We start from the raw sequence: 16,608 nt of genomic DNA on the forward strand, positions 1-16,608 counted from the left end.
CCGTGACTCAATCCAGGATCAGACCTAGCACCTGGGAACGAGTCTTGCTCCCAACTGCACACTGAGAACTGAACCCCCTGGGCCTCTTTTATAGACTCGGGCCCCGGCGCCAAAAATAGCGAAGACCTATAAATAGTTCGTACCCTTGCCACTCAACCCGAGAATCAAGCCTGCCTAGCTCTAAGCCTCCCCAGGCTAACCTGAGCTAGTTCTGTGTACCTAGTACACGTCAGATACCAATCCGTGCACATGACATGTCTCTCTTTCGTTTCGTCAATCGAGGGTAAGACAAATCACAGGCGCTGGCATCCCGAATATCCTCCCAGCCTATCTCATGGATGGCATGCTCACAAAGATACGTTATTCATTCCTTCATGCCTATCCACAAGCCCACAATTCCCTAGATGGTTCCCTCTGCCACATGTCATCATTCTAGACCTCCTCTCTTGGGGCACAATTAAAACATTTGCCCCTTGGCATTTTTTTACACATTAAGGTGCACCTAGGCCTGAGCACTCAGAACCACGTAGTCGATGCCAATACACCCTCACCTAGGACCTTGGCAGTTACTTCCCTTGACCATTTTATTTACGCACATAAAATGTTACAGAAGTCGGTCATCTAAGAGAAAATGCCCACCGATCTTTCCGAGGTCATGCTATCTCGGCTAGAGCATAACATGCTAAGCTTGAAGAGCTGGTTCTATCCACTGTGTGTGTGTGTGTGTGGTACAGCTCGCCCGCCATTTAACTCTCGCACGTATAGGTCTCCCGTCACCCATACAACTCTCCTCCCGTCGCACCTCTCCTCCGTCGACCGTACAACCTATTAGTTCGTAGCTCCCGTCAATCGATCGTCCTTCCGTCCGTCAGCAGCTCGTCGCCCGTTAGCCCGTTAGCCCCGTAGCCTCAGCCAACAGCCAGTAGCTGCCAGCTGCCAGTCCCCTATTTTCTTCAAAACAACAAACTAAAACTAACCCTAACCCTAACCTCGAGTTGGGCTAAATTCCCAACCCAACCCGGGGGTAAGGTTAAGCTAGGGGGCTCAACAAACAGCCAATTATGGACTGGCCTACCCTCTCCTCCAAGTCCCCCTCAATTCCTTCAACCTCCATCAGGACTCGGTAGTCTACAGTTGCAGCTATGACACCCTCTCCATATGCATGCAATTACCAACAAGAAGGCTCAAAACGACCTATCCTTGGGCAACATGATCAGATTTTTTATCTGTAGCAGTCAGTGAGAGAGCCACGATTGGAACTGGCAGAAGTAAAGGCTCGATTTCTCATTTTGGAAGGACCTGGTAAGCAGGCAATAATTTATGAGGCTGTAAAATCTTGTAAGGATTCCCCCCCTACCTCACATTGAAGGACAAATTGCTAAGAAGGAAGTGATTGTGGAAGTGGACACCAAAGCAAGTTAGTCTGATATTCAACCAGAGATTAAATAACACGAAGCTAGATGTGATAATGCGCTGAAGATTAGAATAGGGGGACTCCCAGAAGATTGGTACAAAGAGGAGGACACATATAGTGAAATATTGACAAAGATCAAAGCAGGCTTGCCCAACATTGAATGGACGGATGGTGGTAGGATGATGACGACTCCAGGCCAGCTTCTATTATGCACTAAAAAGGTCATGAAATCCTTACACCGAAGTCAAAAGATATGCGGATCAAGCTTCTGCGACAATCTTACAAGCTGAAGGGTACCAAAGTATGGATAGCTAAGGAGCTTACACAAGCTCAGTTCAAGAATAAGACAACTGAATTAGCTAAAGTCACGGGTGCTAGAAAGGATGGAAAATGGGCAGTTTACCGTGAAGGCGTAGCGCTAATCAGAGAGTTTAAATCAAAACCAAAAGACTCTCAGTCTAAAACTGATGTATGGCTGTTTACTCTCTCAGATTATTATGTAGGTACTTTAAATGAATGGGGGTTGCTTTTGCACTCCTTGGGAGGTGCCATGTGCCCTCCCTAAAGCAAATGTATTAGAGGGTTTCTTGCTGTCCCATAGACCTTTTGGTCTCTAGTGGACGTTAAATAGACTCTCTCTCTTGTGTATCTGGAATGTTTTTGAACGTAGTAGCTGCCTGCAAGCTATGTAGGCATATTTTTCTTCAGGACTAAAGATACCTTCAGCGGGGGGGGGGATCCAGCCCCGTTTTTGTTATGGGCCCTTGTGTGGTGTGTTGTGCATTATCTTGTGCCATCACTAATTTGCTAGTAGCAATTCGAAGCAAGAACGTCTATTCCAGTCGAATTACAGGCTCACATCAGAGCATGGTTTGACCTCTTTTTGAAGAGGGCACGATTCAAGAAAGACGGGTTACTTGTGAGGAAATGGGTTGAACGTCTACAAAAGGGGGCGCTTAGGTAGAGAAGGAACACCGGTGAATTGTCCTTGGAATTCTAGAGCAAGAGGAATAGCGAAGCATTCTACCCCAAAGTTACCTTTGCAAGGATCCCACACGCCGGTCTTCAAGCATACAACCAGACTGTGCCACTTGTTTGGAGTTACTTGGAGAAATTTCTTGTAATAGCCCACACTTCCTAGCAATTGTTTCACTTCGTTAGTGGTCAACATGAACCGCACTAACCCCTCACTTCTAGGCTTACTACCTTGGTTCTCTAGATCTCATGAACTAACAACTCGTCAATCTCGCTCTTCAATTGACCCTCCTCGGTAGGATCGCCAAAATGTTGACGCTTCAATTCACTCACCTGACTAACTTAAGGTGCTCTGTGCTAACCCATCCTTGTGCAATGCTCGGTGAAGATGCTCGCTCTTGTAGTCTTAGTATAGCATGCTCAGGCAGCATGCTCAGGCGACAGAACATACGTCAACACTCAAAGTTCGGGGTTTCTTATTGTAGGAGAACCGTATGATGACGGGAGAATCCTGAGTGCAATACATCATAAAGGACAAGACTAAAAATAGAGGTAATCAACTTATATTGATCTTTTACTTACAACCAAGCCGTCTCGGCTTGCAATGAACACTCAGTAAGCTTCCTAACCTAGCAAGCTCAAGTGAGAGGGAGAGAACTCGGCACACTACTCTCTTGTTCTCTGCCTCTCCTTGTTACAACCACTTTCTTTTACTAACTACACCAAAACCGCCTTCGCACTCGGTGCGCCACACCGCGACTTGCTACTAGTCGATCTACCGCAATCTCCTGCTCCTTCAAATAAAGCAGTACTTAGTTTAGGATCTTCCACCGCTTCCAAGCAAGTCCACACTCGGTAATCGTACTTAGAACCCTGCCCATGTTAGCTTGGTCCAAGGGCTAACACTTAGTACTCAGCAAGGGCCCTAGCATGCCCTTGGCTCCAGCCCATTGAGTCTTGTATGAGTTTCTTCTTGGTGTACTTTGTCGCATAGGCCCGCTAGGCCTACGGAGGACGTTGATATATCTTTCTTCACTCTCTCTCTCTCTCTCTCTCTCTCTCTCTCTCTCTCTCTCTCTCTCTCTCTCTCGCGTATCTGGATTTTTTTGAAGGAAGCAGCTGGCTGCAAGCTATCTACTCTGATTTTTCTTCAAGAATAAAGATAACTTCGGCGGTTTGGGGGGGGGCGGGGTCCAGCCTGGTTTTTGTTCTTGGCCCTTGTGTGGTGTGCTGTGCATAGTCTTACGTCCCATCACTAATTTTCTAGCAGCAATTCGAAGCAAGAACATCTATTCCAGTCGAATTACAGGTTTGCAGAACATGTGCATGCCAAATTAGCAATTTAAATGTCCACCTTGGAAAATTTGAGCTGAAGGGAGCAGCCTATTGAATAGTGGTAGTTTTTTGTTAACCTTTTGCATTGGCATTGAATGAGAAGGATTTCTACACCTTTAAGATGTTGTATAACCTGTAGAATCTTGAGAATACATGCATCATAGCGCAAGGGTGAAGTTAAATGGTATATGCACTTGAAGACATGTTGAGATTGAGGACAATTAGAAGTTAATGCTTGGTTTAAATGCTTTTGATGTGTTTTGGGCCAATGAGTTTTCGGTTTAGATTTTGACATCAATTAAGCTGAGCTAGGGCTGCTTGTCTGTTAATGTGGAAATGAAAATGTTAAGCTCACCATCTTATCAACCAAGGGAGTGTTAGGGATGAAGAGGATAAAGAGGAAAGAGAAAGGGAGGTGGTTTCTATTTTGCACGAGGCTGTTGATGAAGAAGACACTAGACTGGATCCATGGCCTTTGAACCTGCCAAAGCTCATTTTGCCGTGTTTGGGCTGAGACATCCTATCAATCACTTTTAGCCTCAAGAAGCGGCTCTTGAGAACAACGCTTACATCTTAGTCTTAGCTGAGAAGCTCAATGATACAACAGTTTGGATTTCTTCACGTGCACTTATCGGGTTTGTAGATTTCATGGTCAACTGCTCCTTTCCGAACCACCTGGCTTGCTTCTTTGTCACCTGATAGCCAGTGACTCCTCTTCAAACTCCACATGCTTGCTAGTCTTTCAAACTTCATCATTGACAATAGGTTGTAACCAAGAGTCGGAACAATAAAGTACTTGGGTGCTATGCCTCCCTTCTCTGCCATTAGAAATGATGTTCAACTTGCCCTCACCTTGAATTGGTACAATGGATTAATTACTAATGTAGATATTACCTAACGGCCATCCAAAGTCCTGGAACCGCTCTTAGGAAGAGTCATGTTCTTGGAAATGCCACTATCCACAATCCACTCTTGAGACTCACCTACAGACCACGGTATGACTTGCAGCATCTCTACTCGGAGAAGGTGGAACTCTGGTGTCCATGATCTCCATGTGTACAAACATTGGGGTTGTCATGGTTGTAGTAGGGGAACCAGTACTTTTCTCACGACTCCGCTAAGGGAACTTCCTCCAATAGTAACCCTTCTCGCCATAGTGGTTACAACTCCGAGATGCCTTCAAGGTCTCACAAACTGTACTGAACTTTTGAAGACTTTTTTTTTACCCTTGTTGTTGTTGCTCTGTCCTTTCACTTGCCGGGTGGCGAAGGCTTTCGATCCTCCGCAATGTGGAGGGTTGTTGAACCGCTCCTCCTGGGCTAGCACTGTCGGCACAAGCTCCTCCCATGTGAAAGTGATAAGTCTCCCACTTGTAATCGGGCAGGAGTAGAATGACGAGTATTGCAAGGAAGGATGGGACAAGAAGGTGATGGCATATCCTCCGATGATATCTCTTTCTTAGCTTGAAGGACCTCCTGTTGAAGAGGTTGCAAATTGTTGATGCGCTTGTGCATGTTCGCGGGGTTTAGCACTGGTATCTGCACTTGTAAGGAGACACGCTTCATGGGTGGTACCCTGTTGTAGAGAGATGCTGAAGGCTCCCAGATTCCTTTAGCGTCATGTGCTTCACATGGCGGATCACTTGAGGGGTACAATTGAACAGACTTGGGCATTGACATAGTCCCACAACTGTGCCAAGGTTTCCCGCTGCTTCCGTTCCATGATGCCAAGAATCTCTTCATCCGGATTTGTACTAATAACTCCAACAAGAATGAAATCAGCCTAGTCATATGACTGCGACACTGATTCCATCATTACCCTCCATACATCGTAGGTGTTTCAACAAATTGATGGTCCACCGAGAATGTAGGAAGAATGCGGACCTTCATCGGCTTCTCAGCCATCCCTTGCAAACTTGCCGTCTCAAGATGGTGACCTTGCTCTTGTGAAGGGAGGGTGGTTAGGAAAGAAAAGAGAGAAGGGGCTGTAGGAATTTAGCAAGGTGGTTGTTTTCAACGAAGCCTTCTTCTGGCCTCTCCTCCTTGTCCCAAACTTATCCCCTCCTTCGTCGAACAACCACAGAGCACCTTCGGCCTGAGAGCTCTCTCCGTTCCCAAGGCTTTAGGCTACCTTGGGCTCTCGGATACCATGCTAGAGTATGCAACGAAAGATAGCGTGTGGAAGAGAGATACAAAAATGCGACTTTGCAACTAGAAAGAGAATACAATAGACTACAAAAGACTAGAAAGAAAGAAATAAAGTTTATTAAAGTCTTCGGAAGACCGATGGGTCCATGAGGCTATGAAAAACCTGATACAACAGTCAACTGGTAGAGTGGCGCTACTAATCGAGCGTCCACTCCCATATAAAGCAAGAAATGCATATCACTACATGACTAGATCCAAAGAAAAGCAATCATGTACAGCCTCAATATCAGTGTGGTCTCTCAACTCCCCCGTCAAGGGTGAGGGAGCGATGCCACGAAATATGATATAGAATGCTGCTGTCCCCTTGTGGCTGTGGCTGTGGCTCTGTGCTGTCTTTGGGCCCTAACCCTGCGTCTGACAAGGGCGACAGTCACTCCGGTTGGTCGTGTGTGGGCCTTGCTAGGGACCCATTCGGAATCTTGGTGCCTTTGAAGCATGTCGGAGATCCAATGTTGTTATGTCTTCTTCAAGACATAGTATGAATTGGCACTAGAATGAGGTTAGGTCCTAGCACATGATCCATTTAAAGGGGTCCCTTAGGTTAGTTAATTCTAAGGTTAAATTTATACTACACCCGGTGTGCGCACAGGGATGGACTCCTAGGACCTAGAGCAGGCCTATGCATAGTCAATCCCTACACCTAGACTAGTGGGTATCTGTGGTATGGGACGTAAATGCTTGGGAGAGAATGTGGGGTTGGTATTGGCATAGCCTCATGCTCTATGGGAGATCCAAAGTACTAGACCTATGGTTGGGAATTGAGCTTGCGAGCTCCCCCTATGTGGTCCTTGCTAATATTGTGGCATTGCAGGTATGGAGTGCTCGGAGTATGCGATCTTGGGTACACTCAGATATAGGCTTAGCTAACCACATGCTTCAGTTGGTATTAGAGCCACTCCAACTCTCTACTTGGATGGTGTTCTTTCCTGCATTTTCTTTGTGCAAACTGTGTTATGTGCGCTTTGATTTCTGTTTTGAATCATGAAAATGATTCTGGTTGCCTTTGTGCAATCAGTGCCTTGTTGGTTGATGAGAAATTGTCCCAAGAGTGGAGTTTTGATGCAAAAGTTTGCTGGTTGTCTTCTACCTCACGAGGGAAAGGGATTTCCAAAAGTCCGGTAGAGGAGGATATGTCACAAGCAATTTCGTGTTACATGGAAGTTAGAGCGTGGGGATTGAGAACCTGTCGCTCTTCTCAAGGGTTGCTTTGCTGTTTTCATTTTCTGTCCAAGAGATGGTAGCTGTGCTTCTGGTTTGAGGCTGGCCATCCTTTTCTTGGGCAGGTTTGCTGCTGCAATTTGCTGACAGCATGTGGGCAAATCAAATCAATATGGGTGTGCACAGAAGCTAGGCACTCTATAGTATGGCTAAATTACAGCAGAGCGTGCCTTCCTAGGCAGGCTCTCTGCTGTTTTGTCCTACCTTTTGATCAACTTTGGTGCACATTCTTCGATAGTGGTCTTCCAGAAGGCTACCAGGATGAAGTGAGATATGAAAAGATTGAGACCTTAGAAGACTTATGCATTATTCCAAGACTTTTGACGATACTATGCCTCTTGAGCAAATGAAGGTGCACCGGGTCCATCATCATCTCAAGAACTGGGTAAGGGAGAAGGAAAATTGAGGAGAAAAGGGCCTCTGCTTTCAAGCGCAAGCAGCCGTGTAAGAATTTCGTGGACCTCACAAGGCCAAGGAAAAGCTTTGTGTTTCAAATGTGATCAAGCAGGGCACATAGCCAAAGAAATTGCCTGTCTTGATGGACACAATGCCAAACAAGGGAGGTAAGGTTGCGATTCATGTAGCGGAGGTGAAGGTTTCAGGTATATTGACAACAATGTCTAGTATTAAATTTTTTGCTGTTGATTCCTACTGTGACAAATGTGACATGTTTAGTATGTCTTTTGGTCCTCATGATTTGATTCTCGTGAGAAGATTTGTTATGGGTTGACCAGTGAATGTTCTTCTTGGCAATGCAAGCACTCACAATTTCATTGATATGGCATTGGTGTAGAAGCTGAACCTATCGATAGGCAACAGTAGCCACTTAGGTGGTAAACTTTACCAAAGTCGGTTCAGAGGTTTGGGATCGATGCATACCAGGAGCTATTTTGAATATACAAGGATACAAAGACTTCTGAAATTTTAGGACAGCAGTATATGGTGTCGAAATCAGACCATTCCATCGATTTGGAATACGGTCCAGTGGACTTTGGACCTGCTGGTAAGGTTGTGGATTCATAAGGCAGGGTGGATTGCTCGTTGCTATGGCTCCGATTTCACACATCCACACTATTGGAATTTCAGGCAAGCGTTGACTAAGGGGTCAAATCTTGAATAAGCTTTTCCTTCTGAGGATCAAAAAGAGACCAAGCTTCTCCAACGTCTTTTGACTGAATTTTCAGATGTTTTCTATTTGGCTTCTTTATGGTTTACCTCCTTTGCAAGAGGTAGACCATAGAATTGAGTTGATTCCTGGAGCTCAAATGGTATTTCAACAGCCTTACCAGATGAGCTTGAAAGAGGAAGTTGAAGTTTCCTGGCTCTCAGTGAGTGTCTTTTCAAAGTAAACTGGCTTCCCAAAAATGGTCAGATGCATATGTTTCAATTATCAGCTAACCTGTGGCTGATGGAATGGTCAGAGATGGTAGTTGTTGGACATTTTCTTTGATGTGTTGCACTGCTTCTGTTTGGGGTGGGCCCCATGTCAGTCCATCTTTTCTGCAATAGAGTTGGAGAAGATGCCGATCTCGGGCAGCTGGTTATAAAAAGGGGATATGTAATTTAAACATCCAAGGAACCTTTGGAGTTGAGTTCGATCCCTGATTTCATGTGGAAATGTAAGAAGGGCCTTCAAGACATGTTGCTGCATTTGAATATTACCCTTCTGGATGTGGACTCTTAAGAACTAAATCGTTTCCTGGCCGAGGGTGATCTTCTTGGCGGAAAGGGCCAGCCCTTTGGATTTAATGAGATCATACACAATTTGGAGATGGCAGAGATATGAATGGACATCCTTGATGTACACAAGTATGTCATCAATATAAACTAAACAAAAAGAATGATGCTGACTGAATATGGAATCCATAAACTTCTGAAATTCTATAGGAGCGGCGGTCTTGAGACTGAAAGGGAGTAATCCACAGTGCATGTAACCGTAGCTATCGTTCTGCTACCGTAGCTGGCCAATAGTTTATTTTACACAAGTTATCTTTGCAGCACTCCGTCACAGCTTTTTTAATCCTAAACTTTATAATGCCAAAGATTATTGCCATCAATAATCGTCCCTATGATGTCGAGCTAGCAGGGAAACATCCTTGTGACGATTGATCGGATAGTATCAGTTGAAACCACCAAAGGTTTCACCAGTGTTATTGCTAATTGGTGGGAGTTCTTATCAGATGAGTCCAAGGAGCAAATGGGAATATATTCCATTGATATTTTCCTCAGTCAGTCTCCTTGGAGAGCATCAATGCCACTGGTTTGTAAAAAGGATAAGACCATATGCTTATGTGTAAACTATAAAGGACTAACAAAGTTATTATACGAATAAAGATCCTTTGCCAATGATGTATGACCTCATAGATCGTCTGCATGGCGCAAAGTATTTCACAAGATTGATCTATGAACGGGGTACTATTAGCTATGTATTAGAGAGGACGATATCCCTAAGACGGGTTTTGGTACACGATATGGACATTATGAGTTCTTGGTTCTACATTTGGACTCATAAATGCACCAATCACTTTCTAGCAGATGATGAGCGATATCTTTTGTGCATCCTGGGAAAGTTTGTGTAAAGTGGAGGTTTAGAGTTGCAGGAGAAGAACTTGAGAACAGTTTTGACTACTCTCAGAGTTAAGCCCTCTATGAACTTCCTAAGCGTGAGTTCTTTTGTCAAGAACTGTTGTGTTTAGGTCATATTATTACCGGTGACATAATCCGTATTGATGCTGAAAAGGTATGGGTTGTCAACGTGTGGCCGACTCTACATACTATCACAAAAGTGAGGTCTTTCTTAGGCTTCGCATAGTTTTTCCATACATTCATTCGTGACTATGCATGTTTGATGTTGTCTTTCTCTAACCTTTGAAGGGGGGAGAAGAAGGGGACTTGTACATGAATACCCATTACATGGACGAATGAAATTCGTGCTTGTTTCAATAATTTGAAGCATGCAGTCACCTGCACACCCATGTTGCATATCGTGGATCCTAATGCCAGTGATTATGCTATTGGGGTAGCCTTATTTCAGGATATGTACCGTGTAGCTTTTATTATACAAAAGCTGATTGTGGCACTGTGCACAGGTGAGATATCCCACACATGAGAAATAGTTGTACGCTGTAATCCATGCATTGAAGAGTGGCAGCATTATCTATAGGCCACCAATTTTGCGGTGTGTAGATAATACATCCCTTAAACTAATTCTGTAATGCTTCTGACTTGCGCTGGTCAGAAGGCAAGATGGTTAGAGTTGATGGCTACTAATGTTGTAATAGATGCCTTGAATCTCATTGGACACATTAACATGATGATTTTTATGGAAATCCAAGTTGATCTCTTCCTTTTCTTTAGGCTCATATGAGCATGATCAAGTTCCTGCCGTATATGGCAACACGTCCACTCTATTCAGAGTGGACTTTTATTCCGAAAAGGCAAGGTTTGTGTACTAGGTGTTCAAGACATGAGGAAGAAAGTCCTTTATGAATTCATGACAGCCCTCGTGTAGGACATCCTGGGATGGAACACAATATTTACAGGTCACTTCTGGTGTGAGGTGTTCAAGAATTTGGACACGAAGCTGAGTTCAGCTAACCATCCAGATCCAGATGGTCTTGCTTTGTGCTTATGTTTCTCATAAGCAATTTGATTGGGAAGAGTATCTTTCAATGGCTGAAATTTCATATAATAGTGCAATGCATACAACCACTAAGCTGAGTCCATTCATGATGGTGTATGGTTTTCAGCATAAGGCTCCATGGACCATTGGACTCTAAAACATCAAGTTTTGAGCTGCTTCAGAATTTTTGCAAGAACAACATGAGATGTCATTTGCTAACTAGAATTTATGCACAGCTCAAGATAGACCTAGATTTTCTGCTAATTAGAAGCATTCGCCTCAAGTGTTCGTGATTGGCCAGTTCATTTATTCAAGAATTCTCAAGGATTCTCAGACATTACGAATTGGAGTGGTCTACAAACTATTTGCTCGTTTTTGTGGGCCTTATCGTGTGATCCGCTTAATCAATGATGTTGCCTATGACATGGGGTTACCGCTTGGAGTGCAGGTGCATCCAATCTTTCATGTCAGTCGATTGAAGGAGGCCTTGTATGTGAGAAACTTGTTCATTTGGGGGATCTTTCGACCTATATCCTTCACGAAACCAGAGGCAATTTCGGATGATAAGGAACGACCACTTAGGAATAGGAGTATTTTCAGTTCTATTAAATGGAAGGAATCGATTGGATGATGATTACACTTGGGGAATGTTGAATCCATCAAGTGGCAATCTCCTGAGTTTCTCACTCAAGACTTCTTAGTGTAAGGTAGTTTTGAGGTGGGAGTATGTTATGTTCACTTTAGGACACTGGCGTTAGAATGAGGTTAGGTCCGAGCACCTGACCCATTTAAAGGGGTCCCTTAGAGTTAGTTAACTCTAACGTTAAGTTCATACTACACAAGGTGTGTGGGCACCCTAAACCCTTGGGTGAGTCTATAAATAGGAGCCATGGGCTCGTATTTGAGGATCCCATGGGGATGGGCTCTCTAGGACGCTAGGACCTAGAGCAGGCTTAAGCATTTCAATCCCTGCACCTGGACCTGGTGGGTATCTGAAGATGCTTGGGAGAGGATGTGGGCTTGGTGCTGGCCTAGACTCAGGCTCAGTGGGAGATCCGATGTACTGGATCTATGGCAGGGAGGTGATCTTGCCAGCTTCCCCTATGTGGTCCTTGCTAACGTTGCGGTGTTTGCAGGTATGGAGTGCTTGGAGTTGGTGAACTTGGACACACCTAGATATAGGCCTAGCTAACCCATGCTTGAGTGCATTTTTCAGCTGCTGTGTGTGGGCATCTTGAGATGGCGAGAGAGAGAGAAAGAAAGAAAGAAAGAAAGAAATTTTATTAAAGGTCCACGGAAGGCCATACATGGCCTATGGGACACAAAATCATCCGAAAGGAAAATACATCATCAACGATGCGCCAACTAGGTGGCCTCATCGTAATACCGCTAAGATGCCAAAAATGGCTACAAAAATCCTAGATACAAAATGAAATGAAATAGAGTACCAAAAATGCCTAGATTCAAAATGTAAAATATGAAATATGAGGAACATCGTCTTCCCTAAGGGGTCTGTGATCCAAAGAAATGATGGAAGTCATGGCCATCGACCATGCCTTTTGCCATGAGTGTGAAGATTTGGGCAAGTGTCAAATGGGCTGCTGGCGGTGCCAAGTCTCCATGGAGCAATCTCCTCCGAAAATCTGCCATCATCCTCCGTCGTCTAGAAATAAAGCGACGGGTACGGCCTCTGTGTAAGATCATCCTGCGGTGCTGCCGGATCATGTCATATGTACATCCTCGGGGTGGAACCATCGGTGCTCTCTGGCAAGATGGGCTATCTCTGTGCTCATGGTCCTGCGCCTCGTCCTGCTCCTCATGAATAACCAGGTCTCTGGCAGGGATGCGACGGTGCTCTCTGAGGAATCTCTCTCTGTATCTGGTGATCTCCCTGATGAACAACGCTAAGCAATACTGATCCTCATACTCCATAATCCGAGAGAGAGGTCCAAATCCGTGCCCAAATAAGCAGTGAAATCTGCCACGGATCTCATAATATAAAGGGCATCTGCAAACAAAGTGCTCCTCAGTCTCCACCTCCCCCATAGTGCAATAAGGGCATATCCTAGTCTCTCGCCTGGGTCTATGTCCGGTAGCTGTACGACGCATCCTGCCGGCCTCAACGTCTAATCTGTGGGAAGATACCCTGAGCTGGCCCAAGGCAATTCTGAGTGAGTGCGACATATGAACGCCGATATATCCTGGGGATATGATGAAGCCATCCTCTGAAATCCTGAGAAAATGGTCACGATATGTGGCCATCTTCGTAGGAAGCTCCGTGGGATGAACCCAAGTGCGAAACGTGTGTAGCTGCAACAAATCTGCCCTGATAACCTGGCTGAGCTCATGTCGAGTGAGAGGGAGGCGAGGGGCATCTATGCTGTATCGAAATGGTGGCAGCCTATCCATATCCAAGCCCAGCGAGGTGAGCCATGTGGAGAGTGTGTGGTACCAACAAAAAGTATGACCTCTCTCCGCTAACATCTGCGAGGATGTCAGTGCTAGCCACGGTAATCGTGCTCTGCCTGCTGCTGAGTCTCTGAGCGCCCTGATCCTATGCAAGTATGTAACTGACTGAAATGCTACATCTAGCGCTAGGGGTGTAGCTCCGAACTCTGCGAACGTAATCTGATGCGGTACCGTGGGCTTCGCTCTGATCAATCTGGAGAACATGATGATCTGTAACCTCTCTACTCGTCTCCAATCTGCAACACTGAGATCTCCTGCCCAAAAGGGGCTAGCATACATGATTGCAGGTCTCACCAGCGTATCGAAAAGTAAGGACTTCGTGTCGGGATGCTGAAAATGTGACTGTGCACACTGCCTCTCGAGAAGAGCCAAGGCGGCATACCCTCTACTGATCCTATCTCGTGCTGCATGCGTCATGGTGAAGACTGGACCTCTAAATGTGGCCCCCAAATATGTATACTCCCTGACTAGCTCCACCTCCTGCCCATCAAATGTGAAAGAGAACTCGCCTCTCCTATAAACCTGGTATGACTTGTTGAAGACCATGACTTTGGTCTTCCCAAGGTTTACAGACAACCCTCTGTCCTGACAAAAGCTGTGGAGTGCATGGAGATGTGCCTGTAAACCCTGCTGGGAGGAAGAAATAAGAACCACGTCATCTGCATAGAGGAGAATCGGTATCGTGGATCCTGCCAGTAAGGAACTTGTACCACCCATCGTCTGTATGTACATCTCTAACTCATCGATATAGAGACCAAAGAGTGTCGGAGACAAAGTGGTCTATTATATGTCCTTCTAGAATGGTCGCATAAATCTTGGCCATGACATGGCCAATCATAATGGTCCTGTAGTTCGACGCCTCCAAAGGATCCCCCGACTTGTGTATGGGTACTATAGTATTTTCTAGCCAACTAGGTGGAAGACCTGTACAAATGGACTCGTTAAAAAGACGGGAGAGGACTGTAGCTAAGGCATCAATCCCATGGATTACATACTCCGCTTGCAATCCATCATGGTCCTTAGCTCTCCCAGTCTTCAAACGATGAGCTGCTGCTCGGACACTATTGGATGAGAATAAGGCAGAGGAGGTGGGTCTAGGCACATGGGATAAGTCGATCTGATCATATAAAGTGGAAGTATAGGCAAGCCAAACCTGCGGGTCTGTAAGAGAGAGAGAGAGCAGCCCGCACAATGCAATGTTAAAGGCAAAAAGAGGACGAAGGGGGGTGAAATGAGTGCAAAGGGGGAAGTATTAATGTTTGGCCTAATGGGCTGTCTGCAGGAGCTCCAAGTGGCTGCACAAAACAGTGGTGGGAGGTGCTTTGACAATCAGGTAAGGGTCCTTAAAGAATCCTGAATGCACCTAACATGTTCGAGGATCCAGGTGCCTTGATCCAATCCTGGCCTGCAAGACGAAGTATAATCTTGGCAGCAGAGATGCTGGAATGTCCTAATCTTTAAGTAGGGTGCTGACTAGCACCTCTCTTTGGAAACACTTTGGGTGGAATCTGGTTGAACACCCTGATCCGTCTATGTGCCATACAGCCACCATATGTAACTTTGAGGGCAAGGGGATCTCTGGATTGGGATAAGAACTTAAAGCTCTCCTTCTCCCGCAAACTCAAATCTGCTGTCTTCTCTCCTCTCTCCCTCCCTATCTAGCGGTTAATGCCTTAGCCTTTGAGGTAGCATCACATGGCCCTATGATTAGATTGATCTGGTTGAGTGTACAGTTTGCACCCTCATGGTGGGAAGATAGCAACCTGCGACATATAGCAAACCCTGCTAGAACAAGCTCTAAGGATTCCAGCTGTTAAGCAAGTGTCTTTTATGCTTGCTTCTTGAACATTTATAAACAATATGAACACTTGTTTGATTCTGTCTAAGGTTATATAAGCTACAAATTTCCCTTGCCTTATTGTAACTGAAAAGAAGAACATTTTTTGCCTGTTGTATGGAGGGTTTTAATTTCTGCTACAGGATTGGTCGCTGCGTCTTTGTTGCTTAGAATCTCTGTTGATGTGGCAGGTGAAGTGCTGCAAGCCAACTTGTAATGTGACAAATACCAGAGAGTTGTTGTGTTGTAACTATTGCCTCAATAAGGCATTTGACAAGTATTACAGCATGTATACAGCCACATGGTACCACCCTGCTCATGGTGATAAAACTTTCGGAAGAAATTATCTCAGGTCAAGATTCAAATATTGTTTCATTTCTCATCTTATGTAGCACACTGATGCTGCTTGCAGGAAGGGAATGGGACTTAGGATTATCCGAAACTCAGTCTGTTGTGATGAGCATTTCTCCTGGTATTTGATCATCCAATGTGAAGTTGAATTCTGATTGGAAGCAATCACCTTGACTTTTGAGTTGGATATATAAGAATGCTCATTTGATTTGAAAGCCCTTTGTATGTCAGCATCTTTTTTTTTTGTGTGTGCAGGCATCAAATGAATTGTCCTTCTGCAGACACAGGAGAAAGTGCATATCTTTTTCAAAAAAACAACATTGAAAAGAGTCAATTCAGTGAGTTCCTGTTCTGAGGAAAATGCTGTGATCGATTTTCTTGGACTCCTTGTGGATCTCATGTATACCTTGTGTGCCATACGGGTGGGGAGGGACGATGGGTTCTCGGAAAACGGCCAAAAGGCAGGTGTGTTTCTGCAAGGCTTGGCCATTCACCGAGCGAGGATCCGCTGGTTGTATAGTCCCCCAACCTGGTTGTTGGCCCCTGTTTCTAAGATTCCCTAGGCAGTGAGCTGGGTCCAAGCATTAATACAAAAAAAATTTCTTTGAAAAAAAAAGGTTTTTCTTGGACTTGAACCTTTAGTATGTGAATGCTCAAAACGAGTCTATAATAGATGAATGGAGAGGTTTGAAATGCTTACTTAGATTATAGATTACAATCTTTCTTGAGCTCATAGATATCAGCAGTTGACCTTCCTATTTCTTGCAAGCACCCCTTCGTGAATATTACAGACGCTCTGGTGGAGATACGGGTGCCCTTACCATATTTCTCTGTGACTGGATTACTCTTTCCATACCACTCATATTGGTCCTTGTCTGGACAGAGTGATAGGCTTCCTCTTTGTCCCCAAGTTTTGTCAGTAGATTCCTTACTCTTCTGGTCCTCCATATTACGATTTGTAGCTATGCCCTCAACCTTTCATGTATACTAACCATGCTTGTCCCGATTCTCTACAACAAGCTGGTCTTACACAGCCTAAAATCCGTGTGTGGGACAACAACTTTCCCATCTTGTACACAAAGCTTCCATTTTCTAGGATAATTTATTTTCTTTGAGGCTGGACGGTTTAAGCGGGACGGTTTAAGCGATATAGGAATCTTCCCTCCCAGTTTCAAAGCTC

The 16,608-nt window shown here is 44.9% G+C and overlaps 1 protein-coding gene across 4 annotated transcripts in view; it reads left to right on the top strand.

Moving 5' to 3' along the window:
* The window catches only part of LOC147895444 (uncharacterized), a 76,750-nt gene extending 60,750 nt beyond the window's left edge, over positions 1-16,000 (top strand). For 3 of the 4 annotated variants that reach the window (XM_087383888.1, XM_087383890.1, XM_087383892.1), the window contains 3 exons: positions 15,269-15,381; positions 15,490-15,549; positions 15,684-16,000. In XM_087383888.1, coding sequence (XP_087240014.1) covers positions 15,269-15,381; positions 15,490-15,549; positions 15,684-15,783 — 273 coding nt within the window. In that variant the 3' untranslated portion in view covers positions 15,784-16,000. Of the gene's footprint in view, positions 1-15,268; positions 15,399-15,489; positions 15,550-15,683 lie in introns of all 4 variants that reach the window. The other variant, XM_087383891.1, reaches the window with a different exon arrangement.
* Positions 16,001-16,608: the final 608 nt, after the last annotated feature.

The sequence above is a fragment of the Dipteris shenzhenensis genome, chromosome 13, assembly GCF_047967505.1.
Source record: "Dipteris shenzhenensis isolate YYH24624 ecotype China chromosome 13, Dip_SZ_1.0, whole genome shotgun sequence".
NCBI lineage: Eukaryota > Viridiplantae > Streptophyta > Polypodiopsida > Gleicheniales > Dipteridaceae > Dipteris > Dipteris shenzhenensis.